The 22,703-nt window shown below is 41.2% G+C and overlaps 1 protein-coding gene across 2 annotated transcripts in view; it reads left to right on the top strand.

Annotated features, from left to right (window-relative positions):
• The window catches only part of LOC311141460 (far upstream element-binding protein 3-like), a 67,218-nt gene extending 44,830 nt beyond the window's left edge, over positions 1-22,388 (top strand). Inside the window, exons 11-19 of one of the 2 annotated variants that reach the window (XM_084176796.1) lie at positions 412-512; positions 2,899-3,034; positions 10,986-11,146; positions 12,204-12,274; positions 12,371-12,456; positions 16,605-16,673; positions 17,078-17,199; positions 21,339-21,407; positions 21,943-22,388. In XM_084176796.1, coding sequence (XP_084032922.1) covers positions 412-512; positions 2,899-3,034; positions 10,986-11,146; positions 12,204-12,274; positions 12,371-12,456; positions 16,605-16,673; positions 17,078-17,199; positions 21,339-21,407; positions 21,943-21,957 — 830 coding nt within the window. In that variant the 3' untranslated portion in view covers positions 21,958-22,388. Of the gene's footprint in view, positions 1-411; positions 513-2,898; positions 3,035-10,985; positions 11,147-12,203; positions 12,275-12,370; positions 12,457-16,604; positions 16,674-17,077; positions 17,200-18,154; positions 19,721-21,338; positions 21,408-21,942 lie in introns of those variants that run through there. The other variant, XM_084176797.1, reaches the window with a different exon arrangement.
• The last annotated feature ends 315 nt before the right edge of the window (positions 22,389-22,703 follow it).

Here is a 22,703-nt window from a genome sequence, read left to right as displayed (position 1 = left end):
CAAATAGACAGAAGCCTGCTATATGGCAGACCAATCCAAACTCATCTCTCAGCATGTCCAGCCTACTCATTATCTAAGCCAGTCATGGCTAGCGGGAAGGTTGCTGTCTTTTTCTTTGGCTAAACCAACTAAGCTCGTAATTTAACAATTTTATTTGTATTTCCAGATGGAATACAAGTTTGTTATTAAGGAACATGAAAGTTCACATGTTCGAGAAGGCATTTCTGTCAAAAAGCGCATTTAAAACGGCTCTCCTGTGAAGTAGTGACCCGCGACATAAGCCTAGTTTCCTGGAATGGGTCACATATGTGCTTCTGTGTGTTGGTGTATGGCTGTATCTGCTGTCAGTCACCACTGTTAGCTTAGTGTTGACTTGCCTTCCCTGACCCTGCTCCCTCCTCCCACCACCAGATGATGGCATCAGCCCAGAGCGCATCGCCCAAGTGATGGGACAACCAGACAGATGTCAGCACGCTGTCCATCTCATCAACGAGCTCATCCAAACAGCCCAGGTACACAAACACACACACAGAGACAGAAATAACGAATACCTCCCAAGTAAACACTCAGAGCAAGGAACACACACACACTGCACAGAACACACACATTCCACACAAGTAGCGTGCACACACAAACGCATCACAGCTAGCAAACACACACACTCGGTACAGAACACAAACCTCATGTGCCAAGCAAGCACACGTACCACTTGTGATACTTATTTCCCAGTCAATTTATTTCCCACCAAGCTGCCTCTTGACCAATGGTTGCGTCCCAATGGCACCCTATTTCCCACATAGTGCACTATGTAGGGAATAGGATGCCATTTGGGACTCGGCCTATGGCGCTGGAGTCTCCCGGCGTGTATTGCTTAGATCTGCAAATAAAAACTGCAACTCCTAGTAAAAGACAGTTTACAGATACAGTACCAGTCAAAAGTTTGGACACACCTACTCATTCTATGGTTTTTCTTTATTTTTACTATTTTCTACATTGTAGAATAATAGTGAAGACATCAAAACTGTGAAATAACAGATATGGAATCATGTAGTAACCAAAAAAGTGTTAAACCAAATCAAATCAAATGTTATTTGTCACATGTGCCGAATACAACAGGTGTAGACATTACAGTGAAATGCTTACTTACAAGCCCTTAACCAACAATGCAGTTTCATCAAAAAACATTTGTTTAAGTGTTAAGTAAAAAATAGATAAGTAAAAAATAAAAGCAAATAACTAAAGAGCAGCAGTAAAATAAAATAACAGTAGGGAGGATATATACAGGGGGGTACCGGTACAGAGTCAATGTGTGGGGGCACCGTCTAGTCGAGGTAATTGAGGTAATATGTACATTGAGGGGGAAAAAGTATTTGATCCCCTGCTGATTTTGTACGTTTGCCCACTGACAAAGACTCACTGAGAACCTCACCGTTCTCACGATCATTGCAACTCTACGAGGTGAGATCTTGCATGGAGCCCCAGGCCGAGGGAGATTGACAGTTCTTTTGTGTTTCTTCCATTTACGAATAATTGCACCAACTGTTGTCACCTTCTCACCAAGCTGCTTGGCGATGGTCTTGTAGCCTATTCCAGCCTTTTGTAGGTCTACAATCTTGTCCCTGACATCCTTGGAGAGCTCTTTGGTCTTGGCCATGGTGTAGATTTTGGAATCTGATTGATTGATTGCCCACACACCATAACACCTGCTCCATGCTTTACGGTGGGAAATACTCATGCGGCGATCATCCGTTCACCCACACCGCGTCTCACAAAGACACGGCGGTTGGAACCAAAAATCTCAAATTTGGACTCCAGACCAAAGGACAAATTTCCACTGGTCTAATGTCCATTGCTCGTGTTTCTTGGCCCAAGCAAGTCTCTTCAGTATCCTTTAATAGTGGTAATGGAGGAGGAGGTGTGATGGTGTGGGGGTCCTTTGCTGGTGACACTGTCTGGGATTTATTTAGAATTCAAGGCACACTTAACCAGCATGGCTACCACAGCATTCTGCAGCGATACGCCATCCCATCTGGTTTGCGCTTAGTGGGACTATCATTTTTTTTTCAGCAGGACAATGACCCAAAACACACCTCCAGGCTGTATAAGGGCTATTTGACCAAGGAGAGTGATGGAGTGATGTATCAGATGACCTGGACTCCACAATCACACGAAATCAACCCAATTGAGATGGTTTGGGATGAGTTGGACAGCACAGTGAAGGAAAAGCAGCCAGCAAGTGGTCAGCATATGTGGGAACTCCTTCAAGACTTGGAAAAGCATCCCTCATGAAGCTGGTTGGGAGAATGCCAAGAGTGTGCAAAGCTGTCATCAAGGCAAAGGGTGGCTACTTTGAAGAATCTCAAATATATAATATATTTTGATTTGTTTAACACTTTTTTGGTTACTACATGATTCCATATGTGTTATTTCATAGTTTTGATGTCTATTATTCTACAATGTAAAAATAAAGAAAAACCCTTGAATGAGTAGGTGTGTCCAAACTTTCGACTGGTAGTGTATGTCATTCCTTTGGTTGACTTTGTAGGCGCAGACGATATCAGGGTTTATAAGATATTGTATCACATTTATTTGAATATTTGCTTTGTAATGTCATATCAGTAGGACATTGTCAATAAATGCCGCTCCATGCTTGGGTTAAGCACACAGAGTATACTATCTGTACTAGCTGGTGAGTGTCTACTCTTTGCTGTATTTAAATGTTTTAATTTAATGTTGTATCATTATGTATCACTGCACTCTATTCTCATTGTATTTATTGTCTGTAATTATCTTGATTTGTCCATTTGTCTATGCTTGATGATTTGTTTTAATGTATGCCACAAACAAAATTTCCCCATGGGGATAATAACGTCATTATCTTATGTTTAATTGGAGCAGGAGCGTGATGACTTTGGGAGCTCTGGAGGACCAAGAGGAAGGGGACGAGGCCACTGGGGCATGGGCTCACCAGGGGGGCTGCAGGAGGTCACCTACACGATACCTGCAGACAAGTGTGGTCTGGTGATCGGCAAAGGTAAGGCGACTCAGTTCTACGCGCAAAGCAGCGTAGAACCTCAGAGCTACAAACACAAGTGTACAGTGCATTCTGAAAGTATTCAGACCCCTTGACTTTTTCCACATTTTGTTACGTTACAGCCTTATTCTAAAATGGATGAAATTGTTTTTTCCCCTCATCAATCTACACACAATACCCCATAATGACAAAGCAAAAACTGATTTTTATAACGGAAATTTAAATAAGTAGTCAGACCCTTTACTCAGTACTTTGTTGAAGCACCTTTAGCAGAGATTACAGCCTCAAGTGTTCTTGGGTATGACGCTACAAGCTTGGCACACCTGTATTTGGGGAGATTCTCCCATTCTTCTCTGCAGATCCTCTCAAGCTCTGTCAGGTTGGATGGGGAGTGTCGCTGCACAGCGATTGTCAGGTCTCTTCAGAGATGTTCAATTGGGTTCAAGTCCGGGCTCTGGCTGGGCCACTCAAGGACATTCAGAGACTTGTCCCGAAGCCACTCCTGCGTTGTCTTGGCTGTGTGCTTAGGGTCATTGTCCTGTTGAGAAGTGAACCTTCTGAGCGCTCTGGAACAGGTTTTCATCAAGGATCTCACTTTACTTTGCTCCATTAATCTTTCCCTCGATCCTGACTAGTCTCCCAGTCCCTGCCGCTGAAAAACATCCCCACAGCATGATGCTGCCACCACCATGCTTCACCGTAGGCATGGTGCCAGGTTTCCTCTCAATGTGACGCTTAGCCTTCAGGCCAAAGAGTTCAATCTTGGTTTCATCAGACCAGAGAATCTTGTTTCTCATGGTCTGAGAGTCTTTTAGGTGCCTTTTGGCAAACTCCAAGCGGGTTGTCATGTGCCTTTTACTGAGGAGTGGCTCCCATCTGGCCACTCTACCATAAACGCCTAATTCGTGTAGTGCTGCAGAGATGGCTGTCTTTCTGGAAGGTTCTTCATCTCCACAGAGGAACTCTGGAGCTCTGTCAGAGTGGCAATCGGGTTCTTGTTCACCTCCCTGACCAAGGCCCTTCTCCCCCGATTGCTCAGTTTGGCTGGGCGGCCAGCTCTAGGAAGAATCTTGGTGGTTCCAAACTTCTTCCATTTAAGAATGATGGAAGCCACTGTGTTCTTGGGGACATTCAATGCTGCATTTTTTGGTACCCTTCCCCAGATCTGTGCCTCGGAGCGCTACGGACAATTCCTTCGACCTTATGGCTTGGTTTTTGGTCTAACATGCACTGTCAACTGTGGGACCTTACATAGACAGGTGTGTGCCTTTCCAATCATGTCCAATTAATTGAATTTACCACAGGTGGACTCCAATCAAGTTGTAGAAACATCTCAAGGATGATCAATGGAAACAGGATGCACCTGAGCTCAATTTCGAGTGTCATAGCAAAGGGTCTGAATACTTATGTAAATAAGGTATTTCTGTTTTTTATTTTTAATAAATTTGCAAAAATTAATAAAAAACTGTTTTTGCTTTGTCATTATGGGGTATTGTGTGTAGATAGATAAGGCGAAAAAATTATGTTGTCCATTTTAGAATAAGGGTGTAACATAACAAAATGTGGAAAAAGTCAAGGAGTCTGAAATACATTTGCATAAATTAACCCACCAACAGTAACTCTTGAACCGTTCAAGCTAGAGACACCAACTCCTAACTTAAAGTTCTTAAAAACTTTTATCAACTATAACTATACTTAATATAAACGCAACATGCAAGAATATCAACGATTTTACTGAGTTACAGTTCATATAAGGAAGTCAGTAAATTTAAATAAATTCATTAGGCCCTAATCTATGGATTTCACATGACTGGGCAGGGGTGCAGCCATGGGTGGGCCTGGGAAGTTATTGGCCCACTGGGGAGCCAGGCTCCCTCACCAATTGCACGCCCCCTCAAAACTTGAGACATCTGTGGCATTGTGTTGTGTGACAAAACTGCACATTTTAGAGGGGCATTTTATTGTCCCCAGCACAAGGTGCACCTGTGTAATGATCATGCTGTTTAATCAGCTTCTTGATATGACACACCTGTCAGGTGGATGGATTATCTTGGCAAAGGAGAAATACTCACTAACAGGGATGTGAACAAATGTGTGCACAACATTTTAGATAAGCGTTTTGTTCTTATGGAACATTTCTGGGATTTTTTATTTCAGCTCATGAAACATGGGACCAACACTTTACATGTTGCGTTTATATTTTTGTTCAGTATAATACATTTTCATTAAATAACCCACCAACAGTAACTCTTGACCCGTTCAAGCTAGAGACACCAAACCAACTTTCATATGTTCAGGCTATCCTAACAATCAATCAATCCTTCACAAGCTAGCATGCACACCACATTCTCTTCAGGAAATATACTTTTCTAGTTATGTTAATAATCCCTTTCGCAATGTGCATATTTGTTTTTCATCGGATTTCTTATAATGAAAGTCACTAAGTTTCTCGAATGTGCCAGAAGCACCTGGGTGGCCTTGGAGTCTCTCTCTCCCTTTGTCTCTCACCCTCTCCCCCTGCACTTGTGTATATATATGGCTTTTAAAAGTGCCATTCTGTGCCTACGTAAAGTGCTTAATGAGGGGAATAATGCATGTAAAGTAATGTGACATTAATTGTTTGAGTCTCATAATAACAGCCCTCAATCATCTGGAAGATTGCCTCTGTCCTTCTAATGAGAGCCGTTTTCCAGGCAATGGACTCGAATGAGGGAATGACGGTGTCGAATTAGCTTATTTGCTATTCATGCTCACTCTATTGCCTGCTATTTAAAAGTCATTGACCATTTAGCGATTTGTCGAGCCGCGAGTGTGCAAGCCGCGGCGGGGGTATTTGTGTTTAGGGTGGGTCGGTTGAAGGGGGGGGGCTTCACCTATAATAAAGAACTGAGCAATAGAAATGTCAAGTGCCTTCTGTGCAGAGGTGAATGGGACAAATAAACCTGGTTGCAGAGGGCCCCATCCTGGCATTACCATAAGAAACGGCCAATATGGATGGAAGGCAGCCGGTCTGGGCCCTGTCACGACACCCTTTTCGCCACAGTGATTAATGTCTTTACGATGCCACATGCAGCCAGTGCCTCTACTCACCCCTCTGTCAGACCTACATCCCCCACAAACCCCTGAATTCCACCCCAACCCTAGTGAGAAGAAGGGGACAACCAAAGCAACTAGCCATGTTCCTTCCTAGCCCCATGGTGTAATATATGGCCATGGCGATGGAACAATACTGTACGTAATTCCTCAAAATGGTGCATAGATTGTTAGTCAGAGAAATATATATATATATATATATATATATATATATATATATATACACACACAGTTGAAGTCAGAAGTTTACATACACCTTAGCCAAAAAGTTTGGACACATCTACTCATTCAAGGGTTTTTCTTTATTTTTACTATTTTCTACATTGTAGAATAATAGTGAAGCCCACAAAACTATGAAATAACACATATGGAATCATGTAGTAAGCAAAAAAGTGTTAAACAAATCGAAAAATATTTTATAGTTGACATTCTTCAAATAGCCACCCTTTGCCTTGATGACGGCTTTGCAGACTCTTGGCATTCTCTCAACCAGCTTCACCTGGAATGCTTTTCCAACAGTCTTGAAGGACTTCCCACATATGCTGAGCACTTGTTGGCTGCTTTTCCTTCACTCTGCGGTCCAACTCATCCCAAACCATCTCAATTGGGTTGAGGTCGGGATTGTGGAGGACAGGTCATCTGATGCAGCACTCCATCACTCTCCTTCTTGGTAAAATAGCCCTTACACAGCCTGGAGGTGTGTTGGGTCATTGTCCTGTTGAAAAACAAATGATAGTCTCACTAAGCCCAAACCAGATGCGATGGCGTATCGCTGCAGAATGCTGTGGTAGCCATGCTCGTTAAGTGTGCCTTAAATTCTAAATAAATCACAGACAGTGTCACCAGCAAAGCACCCCCACACCATAACACCACCTCCTCGATGCTTTACAGTGGGAACTACACATGCGGAGATCATCCGTTCACCCACACCGCGTCTCACAAAGACACTGTGGTTAGAACCAAAAATCTCCAATTTGGACTCCAGACCAAAGGACAAATTTCCACCGGTCTACTGTCCATTGCTCGTGTTTCTTGGCCCAAGCAGGTCTCTTCTTCTTAATGGTGTCCTTTAGTAGTGGTTTCTTTGCAGACATTCGACCATGAAGGCCTGATTCACACGGTCTCCTCTGAACAGTTGATGTTGACGTGTCTGTTACTTGAACTCTGTGAAGCATTTATTTGGGCTGCAATTTCTGAGGCTTGAACTTATCCTCTGCAGCAGAGGTAACTCTGGGTCTTCCATTCCTGTGTGCGGTCCTCATGAGAGCCAGTTTCATCATAGCGCTTGATGGTTTTTGCAACTGCACTTGAAGAAACTTTAAAAGTTCTTGAAATGTTCCATATTGACTGACCTTCATGTCTTAAAGTAATGATGTCGTTTCTCTTTGCTTATTTGAGCTGTTCTTGCCGTAATATGGACTTATCTTCTGTATACCCCCCTACCTTGTCACAACACAACTGATTGGCTCAAACGCATTAAGAAGGAAAGAAATTCCACAAATTAACTTTTGAGTAAGCACATCTGTTAATTGAAATGCATTCCAGGTGACTACCTCATGAAGCTGGTTGAGAGAATGCCAAGTGTGCAAAGCTGTCATCAAGGCAAAGGGTGGCTATTTGAAGAATCTTAAATATAAAGTATATTTTGATTTGTTTAACACTTTTTTGCTTACTACATGATTCCATATGTGTTATTTCATAGTTTTGATGTCTTTACTATAATTCTACAATGTAAATATAAAGAAAAACCCTTGAATGAGTAGGTGTGTCCAATTTTTCGACTGGTACTGTATATATATAACTAATATTTTCTTATCATTGACTTAGGAAGTACCTACAAGGTGGCAATTGTTAATTCATAACAGTGTTCTGCCCTCCGCTACATGTACCACTGAATGCTAGCAGCAGGTATCTCAAATGTTAGGAAATGGATGCAAGTGTTTTGCACAACAATATTGATAGGAGACATACAGTTGAAGTCGTAAGTTTACATACACTTAGGTTGGAGTCATTAAAACTCGTTGTTCAACCACTCCACAAGTTTTTTTGTTAACAAATTATAATTTTGGCAAGTCTGTTAGGACATCTACTTCCACAAGTCTGGTTCATCCTTGGGAGCAATTTCCAAACGCCTGAAGGTACCACGTTCATCTGAACAAACAATAGTACGCAAGTATGAACACCATGGGACCACGCAGCCGTCATACCGCTCAGGAAGGAGACGCGTTCTGTCTCCAAAAGAATAACGTACTTTGGTGCGAAAGGTGCAAATCAATCCCAGAACAACAGCAACGGACCTTGTGACGATGCTGGAAGAAACAGGTACAAAAACATCTATATCCACAATAAAACGAGTCCTATATCAACATAACCTGAAAGGCCGTTCAGCAAGGAAGAAGCCACTGCTCCAAAACCGCCATAGAAAAGCCAGACTACGGTTTGCAACTGCACATGGGGACAAAGATCGTACTTTTTGGAGAAATGTCCTCTGGTCTGATGAAACAAAAATAGAACTGTTTGGCCATAATGACCATCGTTATGTTTGGAGGAAAAGGGGGGATGCTTGCAAGCAGAAGAACACCATCCCAACCGTGAAGCACGGGGATGGCAGCATCATGCTGTGGGGGTGCTTTGCTGCAGGAGGGACTGGTGCACTTCACAAAATAGATGGCATCATGAGGAAGGAAAATTATGTGGATATATTGAAGCAACATCTCAAGACATCAGTCAGGAAGTTAAATCTTGGTCGCAAATGGCTCTTCCAAATGGACAATGACCCCAAGCATACTTCCAAAGTTGTGGCAAAATGGCTTAAGGGCAACAAAGTCAAGATATTGGAGTGGCCATCACTAACCCCTGACCTCAATCCTATAAAAAATGTGTGGGCAGAACTGAAAAAGCGTGTGCGAGCAAGGAGGCCTTCAAACCTGACTCAGTTACACCAGCTCTGTCAGGAGGAATGGGCCAAAATTCACCCAACTTATTGTGGGAGCCTTGTGGAAGGCCACCCGAAACGTTTGACCCAAGTTAAACAATTTAAAAGCAATGCTACCAAGTACTAATTAAGTGTATGTAAACTTCTGACCCACTGGGAATGTGATGAAAGAAATAAAAGCTAAAATATATCATTCTCTCTACTATTATTCTGACATTTCACATTCTTAAAATAAAGTGGTGATCCTAACTGACCTAAGACAGGGAATTTTTACTAGGATTAAATGTCAGGAATTGTGAAAAACTGAGTTTAAATGTATTTGGCTAAGGTGTATGTAAACTTCCGACTTCAACTGTACATGATAAGGACCTACCTACACTGTTTACTCAATTCTTCAGAAATGCTAGTTTATCCAACAACTTGATTGACTTTCAAAATGCATTCGTACAACTCTGGCTCTAAACCATTCATAAATTCATTTCCAACCTATATGGACATGTGAAATTTCACTGCACAGATTAAAGGTACATTAAAGCTACGCGTCGGAACAACAGGTGCAGTTAACAACACCCGTGGCACACGCAAACGTACAGGTCGGACGACAAAATTCTGTGGGGTAGACTCCTCCAAACTCTTATTCACATATACGAGATGGTACTTAGTGGTCCTGCGTCTCCCCCATATAAATGAATGTTAAGTCCAAATCCCCCCTCTCTGTCTCTGGCAACCTGAACCGGCAGCATCATTGAGAGGGCCTTATTATCTCCACTAACCATGGCCCACTCCTTGGCACTGAATAGTCAGTGTCTTTATTCCTCTCTCTTTCTGACTGGAGACCTCATAATGGCTTCATTAATGCAGAAGTTTCATTTGGTTGACAATGGGTTAATGGCCCCGGGGTAGTCTATTGGCAGCAGGAGGAGGACTCTTTTCTCCGGCTTTTTCAGCCCGGGTTCAAGCAGGGTCGACAACGTGTCACCCAAAAGTGAACAAACATGTAATTGATGTTCGGACATCAGCGGTCCCTACTCGAGAAGCCAGCCTGCTCTTTTGAGTCGAGGTGGAAGGAACGGGTGGCCGTCCGGGGTCTTTGAGAGGACTTGGCACAGGGGGGAACTGATTTCTGAATGCCTGCCCTGCTCGCTTCAAAAGAGCCACAGACTGCGAAACCCCAAAAAAAAGGGGATACGGTTTAATATTTAATGGTTCTGTTTGGCCTGAAATGTAATTGCTCCCCACAAACAGAAGTCGAGCTGCAGACAGCACATAGACTGGTGGCACTCATCAGACCCCCTTTATGTCGGGTCGGTGGGAACTGCCATCTATTTTTGTCGCACATTGTCACGGATGTAAAGGAAAATTGAGACGTGGAGAGGTGCATACTTTTTTTGCTTTCTTTTTTAGTTAATAAGCGTACAACATTCCCTTATACTTCAAATACACCTTCTTACAAACTCCAGAGCTCTCGGCCATTGAGTTATAATATTACAAATGCACCTTTTTATATGTAGTGTGTATAAATGCAGGTGTTGATCAATTTAGCATCAAAAGATGTAAAGGGTTATCCGATATCGTTTTGCGCCGCTAATGACTAAATCATTCCAGACTGTGCTATTTTTGTACTTATTTGTGATATTATAGTTGCTCATTAAAAATAATGTTATGGTGAAAAAATAATGACTTGTTAATTAATTTAGTTAAACTGCACGATTTGGATTTCAAATGGAGAATAATCTTGCACATCACGATATCTTAGCCATATATTGTTGAGGTCAAATATTGCCAATTCCCGACATTATCATATATCGGCCCAACACTATTGCATCCAAAACAGCAAGGGCGCTGTCAAATGATGACAAAGGATGTGTTATTCCCCGCCGTCAGTGGTCTCATGTGGTGTGATGTTGTGTGGTGTTTGTCCAGGCGGAGATACCATCAAGAGCATCAACCAGCAGTCTGGAGCCCACGTGGAGCTGCAGAGGAACCCCCCTCCCAACACCGACCCCAATGTTCGCGTCTTCTCCATCAGAGGCACCCCGCAACAGATGGAGGTAGCATGCCAGCTCATCGACGACAAGATCGGAGTAAGTAGTTGTGTTTGAAAAAGTTCCCCCAAGTCAAGTGCCTTTAAGTCCGAAGACTAATTCTTGATGAGTCAACAGGACTACCTATTGCATGACGACTTAAACTGAATTCTTCCACTGCTCTATATTCGCTACATACTTCAGTCTGAGACGGCCATCTTTGAAGTCGTTTGTGGAGACGTCAAAATGAGGGGTGTTATACAAAACAAAGTCATCAGCGATTGGATCATTTCTAACCATTCAGATTATCAAAGCCAATGGCGAATTTTCACAACGCCGCTTTGTGTTCTTTTTTTATTGTTATTATTATTTTATCTTTTTTGGGGGGTGGATCAGCTTAATATTGCAGATAGATTGTAACTTCCATCAATGTAATTGTCTGCATCACTTCCAATCCCCCATATGTTTTTATTTATTTATATATATATATATTACTTTCCAACCCCGCCACCCTTTCCCCACTTGGAGTAAACTAGTGAACAACAATGCCTAGGCCTCTACTTCCAGCCCATACCCACTATCTACATTTTATGGACACAGTCAATTTTACAATAATTACATTTTGTTTGTTCTTTCTCCTGAACTTCTTCTATGTCCATCCGGTTTGCTTCTATATGCCATATCTTTCTAACTGTGCTCCTTCACAAAAGCTCCCAACCTACAACCCATACACTTATTATGGACACAGCGTGCCTATATTATTAGTTATCTTGTTATTGTTTGTTTTTAGTTGTTATTAGTCCCATCCTTCAATTCCATTCCGCTTTGTGTTCTTGCTCTGGCCCAACCCATCGGTTTCTGGGACCAATCATTCTGGAAGTACTTAGATCCAGACTCATTGCGGAGAAGAAACTAACGTCTGTGGGCGTGGCGTAGCGTTTGGCCGGAGCAACGCGTTTGGGTAGCTAGGCAAGGCTACCTAGGCAAATTGCTTGCAATTTTTACAATTTTTCATTATTAACAGTTAGTCGACTAAATAAATACCACCATGATTGAAATTAATTCAACCTGTCGTTATTTGCTCTAGTTAACACTGTTGAATGTCTGTTTTTTTCAGGGCGCAGGAATAGTGAGCAATGGTAGTTTTGGGTTTAGCCCTTACACTCAAAGCCCTGCAACTCATCAAAAGTAAGTCACACTTTCTGTTCGACCCTGTTGTTTTTTGTCTACTATATGCATTTTCTTTGTGTTGCTGTAGTTCTGTCTGCTCTCTGTCTTGATCAGTTGTGGCAGTGGAGCCCAGACTTTAATGACAGGGGGATGGGGGACTGCCTATCAAACATGGCAGCCTCAAGGCCAGCAAGACCACAGTAAGTCACCTTAGCGCTACAGCTTGTCTTAAGCACAGCTCGTAAACATTTGGCAACCTTGTCATTTGCAGTCTTGTATTTTGCAATTAACATAAACTCTGCTAGCCTGGTGGAACCAGCCTGATCTCTGTGTTCACAACTGAAACAGAATGGTCAACACAACGATCAAGCTGGTTGTACTTGGCTAAAACTCTGCAGCAATATCTTAATATTGATATTTCCTCAGCTTAAACATTGTTTTGAAACAATTTTACACTGTGTTTACAGTGCATTCGGAAAGTATTCAGACCCCTTCCCTTTTTCCACATTTTGTTACAGCCTTATTCTAAAATTGATTAAATAAAACATTTTCTCATCAATCTACACACAATACTGGTTTTTAGACATTTTTGTAAATTAATAATAATAAAATTAAAATAAACTTATTTACATAAGTATTCAGACCCTTTGCTATGAGACTCGAAATTGAGCTCAGGTGCATCCTGTTTCCATTGATCATCCTTGAGATGTTTCTACAACTTGATTGGAGTCCACCTGTGGTAAATTCAATTGATTGGACATGATTTGGAAAGGCACACACTTGTCTATATAAAGTCCCACAGTTGACAGTGCATGTCAGAGCAAAAACCGAGCCATGAGGTCGAAGGAATTGTCCGTAGAGCTCCGAGACAGGATTATGTCGAGGCACAGATCTGGGGAAGGGTACCAAAGAATGTCTGCAGCATCGAAGGTCCCCAAGAACACAGTGGCCTCCATTCTTAAATGGAAGAAGTTTGGAACCACCAAGACTCTTCCTAGAGCTGGCCACTCGGCCAAACTAAGCAATCATGGAAGAAGGGCCTTGGTCAGGGAGGTGACCAAGAACCTGATTGTCACTCTGACAGAGCTCCAGAGTTCCTCTGTGGAGATGGAAGAACCTTCCAGAAGGACAGTCATCTCTGTAGCACTCCACCAATCAAGACTTTATGGTAGAGTGGCCAGACGGAAGCCACTCCTCAGTAAAAGGCACATGACAGCCCGCTTGGAGTTTGCCAAAAGGCACCTAAAGGACTCAGACCATGAGAAACAAGATTCTCTGGTCTGATGAAACCAAGATGGAACTCTTTCGCCTGAATGCCAAGCGTCACGTCTGGAGGAAACCTGGCACCATCCCTACGGTGAAGCATGGTGGTGGCAGCATCATGTTGTGGGGATGTTTTTCAGCGGCAGGGACTGGGAGACTAGTCAAGGGAAAGATGAACAGAGCAAAGTATTGAGAGACCCTTGATGAAAACCTTCTCCAGAGCGCTCAGAACCTCAGACTGGGGCGAAGGTTCACCTTTCAATAGGGCAACAACCCTAAGCACACAGCCAAGACAACGCAGGAGTAGCTTCGGGACAAGTCTCTGAATGTCCTTGAGTGGCCCAGCCAGAGCCCGGACTTGAACCTGATTGAACATCTCTGGAGAATCCTGAAAATAGCTATGCAGCGACGCTCCCCATCCAACCTGACAGAGCTTGAGAGGATCTGCGGAGAAGAATGGGAGAAACTCCCCAAATACAGGTGTGCCAAGCTTGTAGCGTCATACCCAAGAATAATCGAGGCTGTATTCGCTGCCAAAGGTGCTTCAACAAAGTACTGAGTAAAGGGTCTGAATACTTATGTAAATGTGAAATTTCCGTTTTTATATTTTTAATTATGTCTAAAAACCTGTTTTTGCTTTGCCATTATGGGGTATTGTGTTTAGATTGATGAGGGGAAAAATTTATTTCATCCATTTTAGAATAAGGCTGAAACATAACAAAATGTGTAAAAAGTCAAGGGGTCTGAATACTTTTCGAATGCACTGTATATGAAATAGACATATGAAGATGGACTTTGCAACATTTTGCTCATTTCAGTGTCTTACAAATATCTCTCAAATGTAAGTTAAGGCTCATAAATGCATACAAGCAGCTCGTCAGAGTGATGTGTCCAGGATAACGGTGTCCTTTCATAATCTCGGGGTGCTCAGTAATCGGTGAAGTAGTAGGGTTGAAATTAACCCTAGATGCTGATCTTGGATCAGATTTGCATTGCCCCTACTAATGGTTATATTTGGGGGAGGGGAAGCTGATCCTAGATCTGTACCTAGGGGAAACCTGACTCCGGAGCATAGTAAGGCGTGATTAGGACAGGAGAGATGGGTTCATGTTTAGCCGTTTCTGACCCAGTTGGTGTGGCTAGTGATAAACACCATCCAGTCATTGGACTTAAACTTATTTAGGTGGGAATGAACTAGGACTGCACGATTTCGACAAAACAATCTAATTTCAATATTTTCACCAAATATTGCTATTTCTATTAAGACTTCCGATTTTTACTTACCGGTACTTTACTGCAGTCATTAGCCTACCAACATTACTACTACTACAGAGCTTTTTAAACCCCATGACAACTTATTTCACAACAGTACTTCAAGACAAGAAAGCACACACATTTCCTTTAGGTTGTTTTATTCACATTTTAGTTATTTCATTCAGAACATGCCGTTGCTCAAACATTCTGATCTACACCACCACTGGTACCAGTCTGTATTTGCTAGCTAACGTTTGTGAGCTAGCCGTATTGCTTTAGCTCAGTGTAATTAGCATTAGCGACTAGATACAGCTTGCTAAGAAAATACTAACTAAACTAACAAGCTCTTTGCAGAGAGTAATACCTATTTCAGACAGAATTGACGATATCTTACCTGTAAAATAATTTGGCCAATGTTTATATGACCCCCTTTCGAACAGTCCCATTTTTACCACTTTCTTGCAGGCATATGCCTTTTATACATCACCGTGTGCAGATGTGGGTGGGCGTCCATTTTAATAAATCCATTGAATGTACACAATCACAAAGAAATCCATTATTGTTTAATTATGTTACTGGGGGAAATGACTGGTGAAATTATCAAGCGATAAACAAATGGAGAGAATAAATGCCAAAGCATTACTGTGAAGCTTTGTGATTGGTTGACAAGTGAGCATCGTCCCAAAGCCTGGAAATGTTTTTACAGCTCGATTTACACAGAGCCATATGACGGAACATTTAAACATATTAGCACCATAATCATGTCTAGGTCTGTTTGCGGATTGTTCCAGACTTCACCTTTCAGATATAAAGATAAGGCAGTATAAAGAAGACGGTATGGTAAAGTTTGGCAGGATTTTTTCTGGGTAGGAAAGGGATATAAGATACACAAACTAATAGTAGAAAACATGTAGATGCATTGTTTTCACCAACATTGGAAAAATCTGTTTGCTGTACCGCATACATTAATATAAGGACATCATGCAGACATTGTGAATCAAATTTTGAACAGTCAGGTTCTGCACTACCTGCTTGAGTGACCGGGGGGCGGAGGGGCTTGGTGTGTGTTGGAAGTGGGTGCAGGAGGACCAAGAGAGAGACTGCTCGATCATCTAAAAACATCCTAAGTAACAAGTGGTCCTCTGTAGCTCAGCTGGTAGAGCATGGTGCTTGTAACGCCAAGGTAGTGGGTTCGATCCCCGGGACCACCCATACACATAAATGTATGCACGCATGACTGTAAGTCGCTTTGGATAAAAGCGTCTGCTAAATGGCATATTATTATTATTATTATTATTATTATTAACAACGAGTAAACTATAAAAACAGATGTTGCACGCGGCTGAGTGCATTTAATAATATCTTGCGATATGGATATTGCACATGTCAATATCACAATTTCAATCTAAATTGGATTATTCATGCAGCCCTACAATGAACCAGGTGTAGAAGGTACACATTAGCTTTCATCCACTCATCTATTTTGCTTCTAAGCCAATTGAAAGGGGAGTCTACCATGGCTTTTTTTATATATATATATTTTACCTATATTTAACTAGGCAAGTCAGTTAAGAACAAATTCTTATTTACAATGACGGCCTCACCGGCCAAACCCGGACGACGATGGGTCAATTGTGCGCCGCCCTATGGGACTCCCAATCACGTCCGGTTGTGATACAGCCTGGAATCGAACCAATGATGTTGGGGAAACAGAAATGTGCTACAAATAACACATACAATTTGTCAGGAAATTGCCAGAAAGGCTTTTAGTTAGGAAAATTTAAAAGTTTTTGTTGTATATTTAATGCAATGTTCTTTTATTTGGGTACAGGTCACAATGGATCCCAGGCAGGCCAGATGGACTACTCTAAAGCATGGGAGCAGTATTATAAAAAGCTAGGCAAGTGTTCTGAGGCAGTACAAACCCTGTCATACCCACATGACTTTTTGAACAATTGCAATATTCTGAGTTTTGCCATACGTTTAGTGCCACTGCAGCAAAGCTTGAGGTTCAGCATTTGGCGCAGTATATTCCCAGTAGTAGACATTGCAGATAACGCAATGATTATAATTCTCCATGTCCACCGTTGTGTAATGGCCCATTCTGTGTTTGCAGACCAAAAGACCCAAGCTCAGAGTATTGTCCATGACTACAGCAACGCATGGGAGGATTGTTATAAGAAACAGAGTAGTCTCATTCATTTTGTCAGTTGTCTTTAGACATAGTCAAGAGTGCAATTTCGATTGTGATAGCGATATTGGATTCTGTTTTCTCACAATGTGTATACGCTTGTGTCCCAAAAGGTCAGACATCTCAGCAGCAGAGCTCACTCCCAGAATACAGTGCAGCTATGGCAGAATATTACAGGCAGCAGGGAGCGTACCTCTGGCCGGGTGCACAGGCAACCCAGGGCCCAGGTCTTCAGGTAATGTACAACACTGCTAAACTTATACTCACAATGGCTCTAAACAGCTCTCTCTATTTCTGCCTCTATACAGCTCTCTATGTCTTTAAACAAGCTCTGTCTCTAAACAGCTCTGTCTCTGGCTCTAAACAACTCTGCCTCTAAACTTATGTCTCTAATCAGCTCTGTTTCTGCCTCTAAACAGCTGCCTCAAAACAGCTCTGTCTCTGCCTTCAAACAGCTCTGTTTCTGCCTCAAGACAGCTCTCTCTGCCTCTTAGAAGTGCTGGCCTATGAATAGCTCTGCCGCTAAACAGCCCTCTTTTTATATACACTGAGTGTACAAAACATTAAGAACACCTTCCTAATATTGAGTTGCACCCCCTCCTCCCTTTTGCCCTCAGAACAGCCTCAATTCGTTGGGCAGTAAAGATAAAATTAGAAACCGTAGATTTACGACCAACAAGGTGTCGAAAGCGTTCCACAGAGAAGCTGGCCCATGTTGACTCCAATGCTTCCCACAGATGTATCAATTTGGCTGGATGTCTTTTGGGTGGTGGACCGTTATTGATACAAACGGGAAACTGTTAAGCATGAAAAACCCAGCAACGTTGCAGTTCTTGATACAAACTGGTGTGCCTGGCACCTACTACCATACCCCTTTCAAAGGCACTTAAATCTTTTGTCTTGCCCATTCACCCTCTGAATGATACACATACACAATCCATGTCTCATTGTCTCAAGGCTTAAAAATCCTTCTTTAACCTGACTCCTCTCCTTCATCCACACTGATTGAAGTGGATTTAACAAGTGACATCAATAAGGGATCATAGATGTTCTTAATGTTTTGTACACTCAGCGTATGTTAAAACTATTACTGCTAAGTCTTGAAAGGTTTACATGCATGTGTGTATTGGGATGTGCTGTTGCATACATGGTAAACTACATAACATTTTCCTTTTTGTAATATCTTCCAGGAGCATTAGAGTGGACACCATCTAATTATGATTTTGGAATCATTGAGACGAAAAGAGAACTATTAACAGTACTATTGAGGTTTCTAAAGTATATTTTCAACACTTTGCGGCGTACCTTTCCTTTTTGTAATGCACTCGCTGTAGAATAACTTAACCTAAAAACTGATATTTAACCGGGCAATTTTGGGATACACTCTCGTATATACGTTTATTTTTTATTTTATTTAAAAGTATCGCTGTGTCTTTGAACAAGATGTAGTATAATCTATTTTGTCTCGTTTTTTTGCAATAAAATGGTATTGGTTTAGCAGTCTTGAGGATTGAGTATAATGACAGTTTTGTTTTTGTGAACAAGCATGTGTTTGCTTATTGATTTGTGTTTTTACATAGAACATTTTTTATGTTGAGATGATATGTAATGTGTTATTGTTGGAAAAAAGTTTTTCTTTTGTACTAAATTCCTGGTATGGTATCTGTAATTTCTTATTTCATCCTGTTATTCTTCTGTGTCATTGTTTTGTTTTCTGTTCAGGAATGTGTAATATCTCATTTAGGTTTTGAACAAATATGCTGATAAATGAGTTATTATTCCTACATTAGACACCCTAGTTTTAAACCTAAGTGTAATAAATGCTTATCAAAATGATCTGTTAGAGAGAAGGGATATTATGAGTTTGATTTAATCTTGTTATTTATGTTGAAATAAGGATTGTTTGTGTAATGTTCACATGGATGCTCTCCCAATTTTATATATTCACTGCTAATATGGTAAATATGTTGTTTTGAAATTTGATGTGGCTATCTCTCACCCAAGTGCAAATATAAACCCAGTATGTCTTCGGTGCTCAAGACTGCTAAGCCACTTTCATTCTACCTGTTAAAAATATTTGTTTTTGTATGGCAAATGTAAGTGTGATTTTATTTATTTTTTTGTTCCCCCTAGCTTACACAATATCCCAACCAGTACACTTTGTTTCTCGCTAACATTATTGTTTTTGTGTGAGCAAGAATGTATGCTATGATTCGTTACATGATTACTCCCTACAACTTTTTCTAATGACAAGGCATACTATAACCTACGATTGTTTTGAAAATTTTCTCATATGCACAGATAACCTTGTATTTAAAAGTCAATAATAATTTTTATTTTTGGGGCAGTTGATACCATTTGGGCTATTGTAAAGCACGTTCCTGTTTTTAGATGTTTACTGCCTTTTCAATGGCAAATTAGTTTAACTGCAGTTACCCATAGAGCCATATCACTGGACTAACAAGTTAATATTTCTGTAGTATACAGTGTAATTTAGATACCTTAAGTATAAAGTTGAATATGCCATAAACATGAATAGAGGCAATATATATTCTCTCTAGTTTATTTCAATGCTTTCTTTACTGTTTGACTCAGTAATTTGTCACAATTGCTTTTGTGGTAAAAATATAGAATCTTTATTTTTGTACTGTTAAAAAGTTTATCTGTCTGAAGTATAATGATTTGTCAATCTCCCTACCAGTTTTCTTTGTTGCTGTGTACCCTGCTACAATTAAATCTAAACTCCCAAGATCGAGTATGAATTTAATCATATTTTATTTTTTACAGATATTAAAGGACAGATGAAGATTGCATGTGGACAGCAAATGTAATAACTAGGTTTCTGCCAGAAAAAAATACCATAAATGTAATGTCTTTGCTGGTCTGTCATTCTTAATTTAGTCCATTAGTGAAATACATGCCCCCATCCCCTCACTTATGCATTAAAACACATTAGCAAACAAAGTTGTAGAAGTCTGTCGACTTGTGGTCTAGTCCTTTATGACTGTTGCCATCAAGCCCCAGATGGTCATGTGTTTCGAAAAGAGAAAGGTGGTGTCCCAAATGGCATCTTATTCCCTACATAGTGCACAACTTTTGACCAGAGTCCTATGGACCCTGGTCAAAAGTAGTGCACTATATAGGGAATAGGGTGCCATTTGGGATGCAGGAGATGACATCAACCCCTTAAAGTCTTCCAGTAATTACACATCAGATGACCTCTGCTTTAAATTGATGATCAGAATGGGAGTGCTAAATGGGCATTTTAAAAGTTGGAGACAGGAAGCAAAGAGGATCCACTACATGGGATGTCGGCATGGGAATTGCTGGCACGGCTCTACTGCACTTGCACTGCACTAATAGACAGCGGTTCCCATGCCAAAAGCACATTTGGCATCAATAACAAATGAGTAATTATTCCATAATGACCTCAAGGTGTCCCCTAATTGAGTAGTGCGTGTAGGCAAGGGGTGCCAGAAGTAATAAAAGCTGCTGTATTAGCAGAGGAAACATCATCTTAAGTGGAATTGTAAATAAAGATGAGCCGGCATTTATTTTGTGTGCCCCTGAGGTAGCTGTAACTGTTGCTGGAGGAGAGCCATTTAGTCTTTAGTGTTTTTATCATAGGGTTCAGAGTGGAACTTGACCTAAAGAAGATAAAATGCATTGTTGAGGCTAAACCTTTTTTTTATTGAATTCATGCAATTGATGATCAGTGTCGTCTTCCGACAGGTGGCTACAGAACTTGAGTCCCTCAGTGCAGATTAAAGTTGCACTATTTGATGTAAGACAAATTGTGTTCAGTTATTATTGCCATAGAATCAGTTGGGGCTGGAATCCATTTGGAACAGTGCAACAGCTAACAGGGTTCCAGTGTGGAGGTGATAAATGGAGGTGATATTAGTGCCATCATAGTCTCGCCCAACCTACCGGTTTTAATTGGCTGATCTCAGTCCATCACCATCCAGTGCAACCCGTAGAACCCCCCCCCCCCCCCCCCCCCATACATTGTGGACTTCAAAGCACGAGCAGGGCAACTGATTTAAACAAGGAAGTTAGTTATGGGAAAGTATGCATCTTAGAAATAGTTCTCACATATAAACTATATGCCCGAACTCAGAATCAATTGGGCTTCCCAAAAATAATATGTGATAGAACATTTATTTTGATTGCCCATTTTCGCCATCTGTAGCAGGCTCACTCCCTCTCCAGACTCAATTTTAACCACACCCCTTTCAAGTCCTTCTTTGTAGCACAGTGTTACCAGGCTCTAGGCGCCAGCAATTCGAACCTGGGGACGAGGTTAGTGCCATCAGAAATAGAATCTGATGAATTCCAGCACCTGACTTGACATCAATGTGCTCTATTTCACAGCCTCCTCATAACTGCCAGTCATCCTCTCCCAGTTGTCTCTACATTCCTTCAACGCAACCTGCTTTACAGGTGAGTGGGCCCAATATAAAACTGTGTCTGAGGAATTTGATGGCAGCACTAGTTTGAACCTGTAGCATTTCTGCATTGACCACAGTGCAATTGTTCCTCTTGGAATCAGTTGAGCTGTTCAAACTGTTTGGCTGCTGAGGCTGGCTGCAGGCCAGTCATTTAGACCAGAGGTGTTCAACTCTAGTCCTTAAGGATTGTGGTTTCTTCTACTGATTTTCATCGGTCTCTTTAAAACCATGGAACATAGCTTAATCTAGGTCATTTTCTGGCCCTTAATTAGGAGCCTGGAGTTCAATGCATAATCTAGCCTTCTGAATTATGAATCTATAAGTACCAATAATAATACTGCCAGGTTTTCACATTAGCCATCACCTCTCTTGTTTCTTAGAACGATACATGCCAAGCAGAATTTAAAGGATTATAGGTTTTTAACTTGTATTCTATTTTTATGCCTTATAAATTTGAATCTATTAGAGACCCCCACCACTCCTGTTTAGGTGTAATATTTTATTCATGACACTTTGGCTATCCTCAGCTCTCCGCTCCATGACTACATAGCTGTGTTAGTCTTATCCTGGTCTGAGGCCAATCTGTGAGATCAGAGAAGCTGGAACATCACCATTCTCCTGCAGAACCACATTACTTAAAATCCTGTTAATTGCCGCCATCCAGAATCTTCACATAATGAAGCCCCAGGTAGTCTTAGTATTGAATGACTTTTAAAGGGTAAGTAGCGTAAATGTAACATATAGATTTCCGTTAGTATACGCATCAAAAGTCCCAATGAAAAGTTATACCTCACTTTTCTATTTTTCAAGTTATTGCATAAAACTGATCAGAATGCCAAAGTCATGTTGGAAAATGTTTTTCCGGGGTGTGATGTAATATGGAGGACCTGGCAAGCCAGCCCATTCCCTATAATGTAAACTCCAATATAAATAACTTCAAATGTATAACTTTAAATTAAACCAAATCATTTGCACTCATGACTACTGGTTTCAATTTAATTTTCAGCCAACTTACAAGAAAATGCTGAATTTATTGTTACAAATCAACTTGCAAGGTTGCTAGCCAACTAGCCTGTTAGTGTTAGCCCTACTAACCTGCTAACGTAATCCCTACTAACCTGCTAATGTTATCCCTACTAACCTGCTAACGTTATCCCTACCAGCCTGGTAACGTTACGTTAGCACTGAATGAGTCACCCAGTTGCTATCATCACCTAGCTTATAGCTATATTAAAGTAAACCAAAGCTTTGGAAGTACATAACACCAGCTAACCAGTTATCAAAGAAT

This window comes from Coregonus lavaretus (assembly GCF_964263955.1).
Source record: "Coregonus lavaretus genome assembly, chromosome: 14".
Classification (NCBI taxonomy): domain Eukaryota; kingdom Metazoa; phylum Chordata; class Actinopteri; order Salmoniformes; family Salmonidae; genus Coregonus; species Coregonus lavaretus.
Note: the sequence above shows the minus strand (reverse complement) of the source record. Positions and strands in the feature narration are given on the sequence as shown.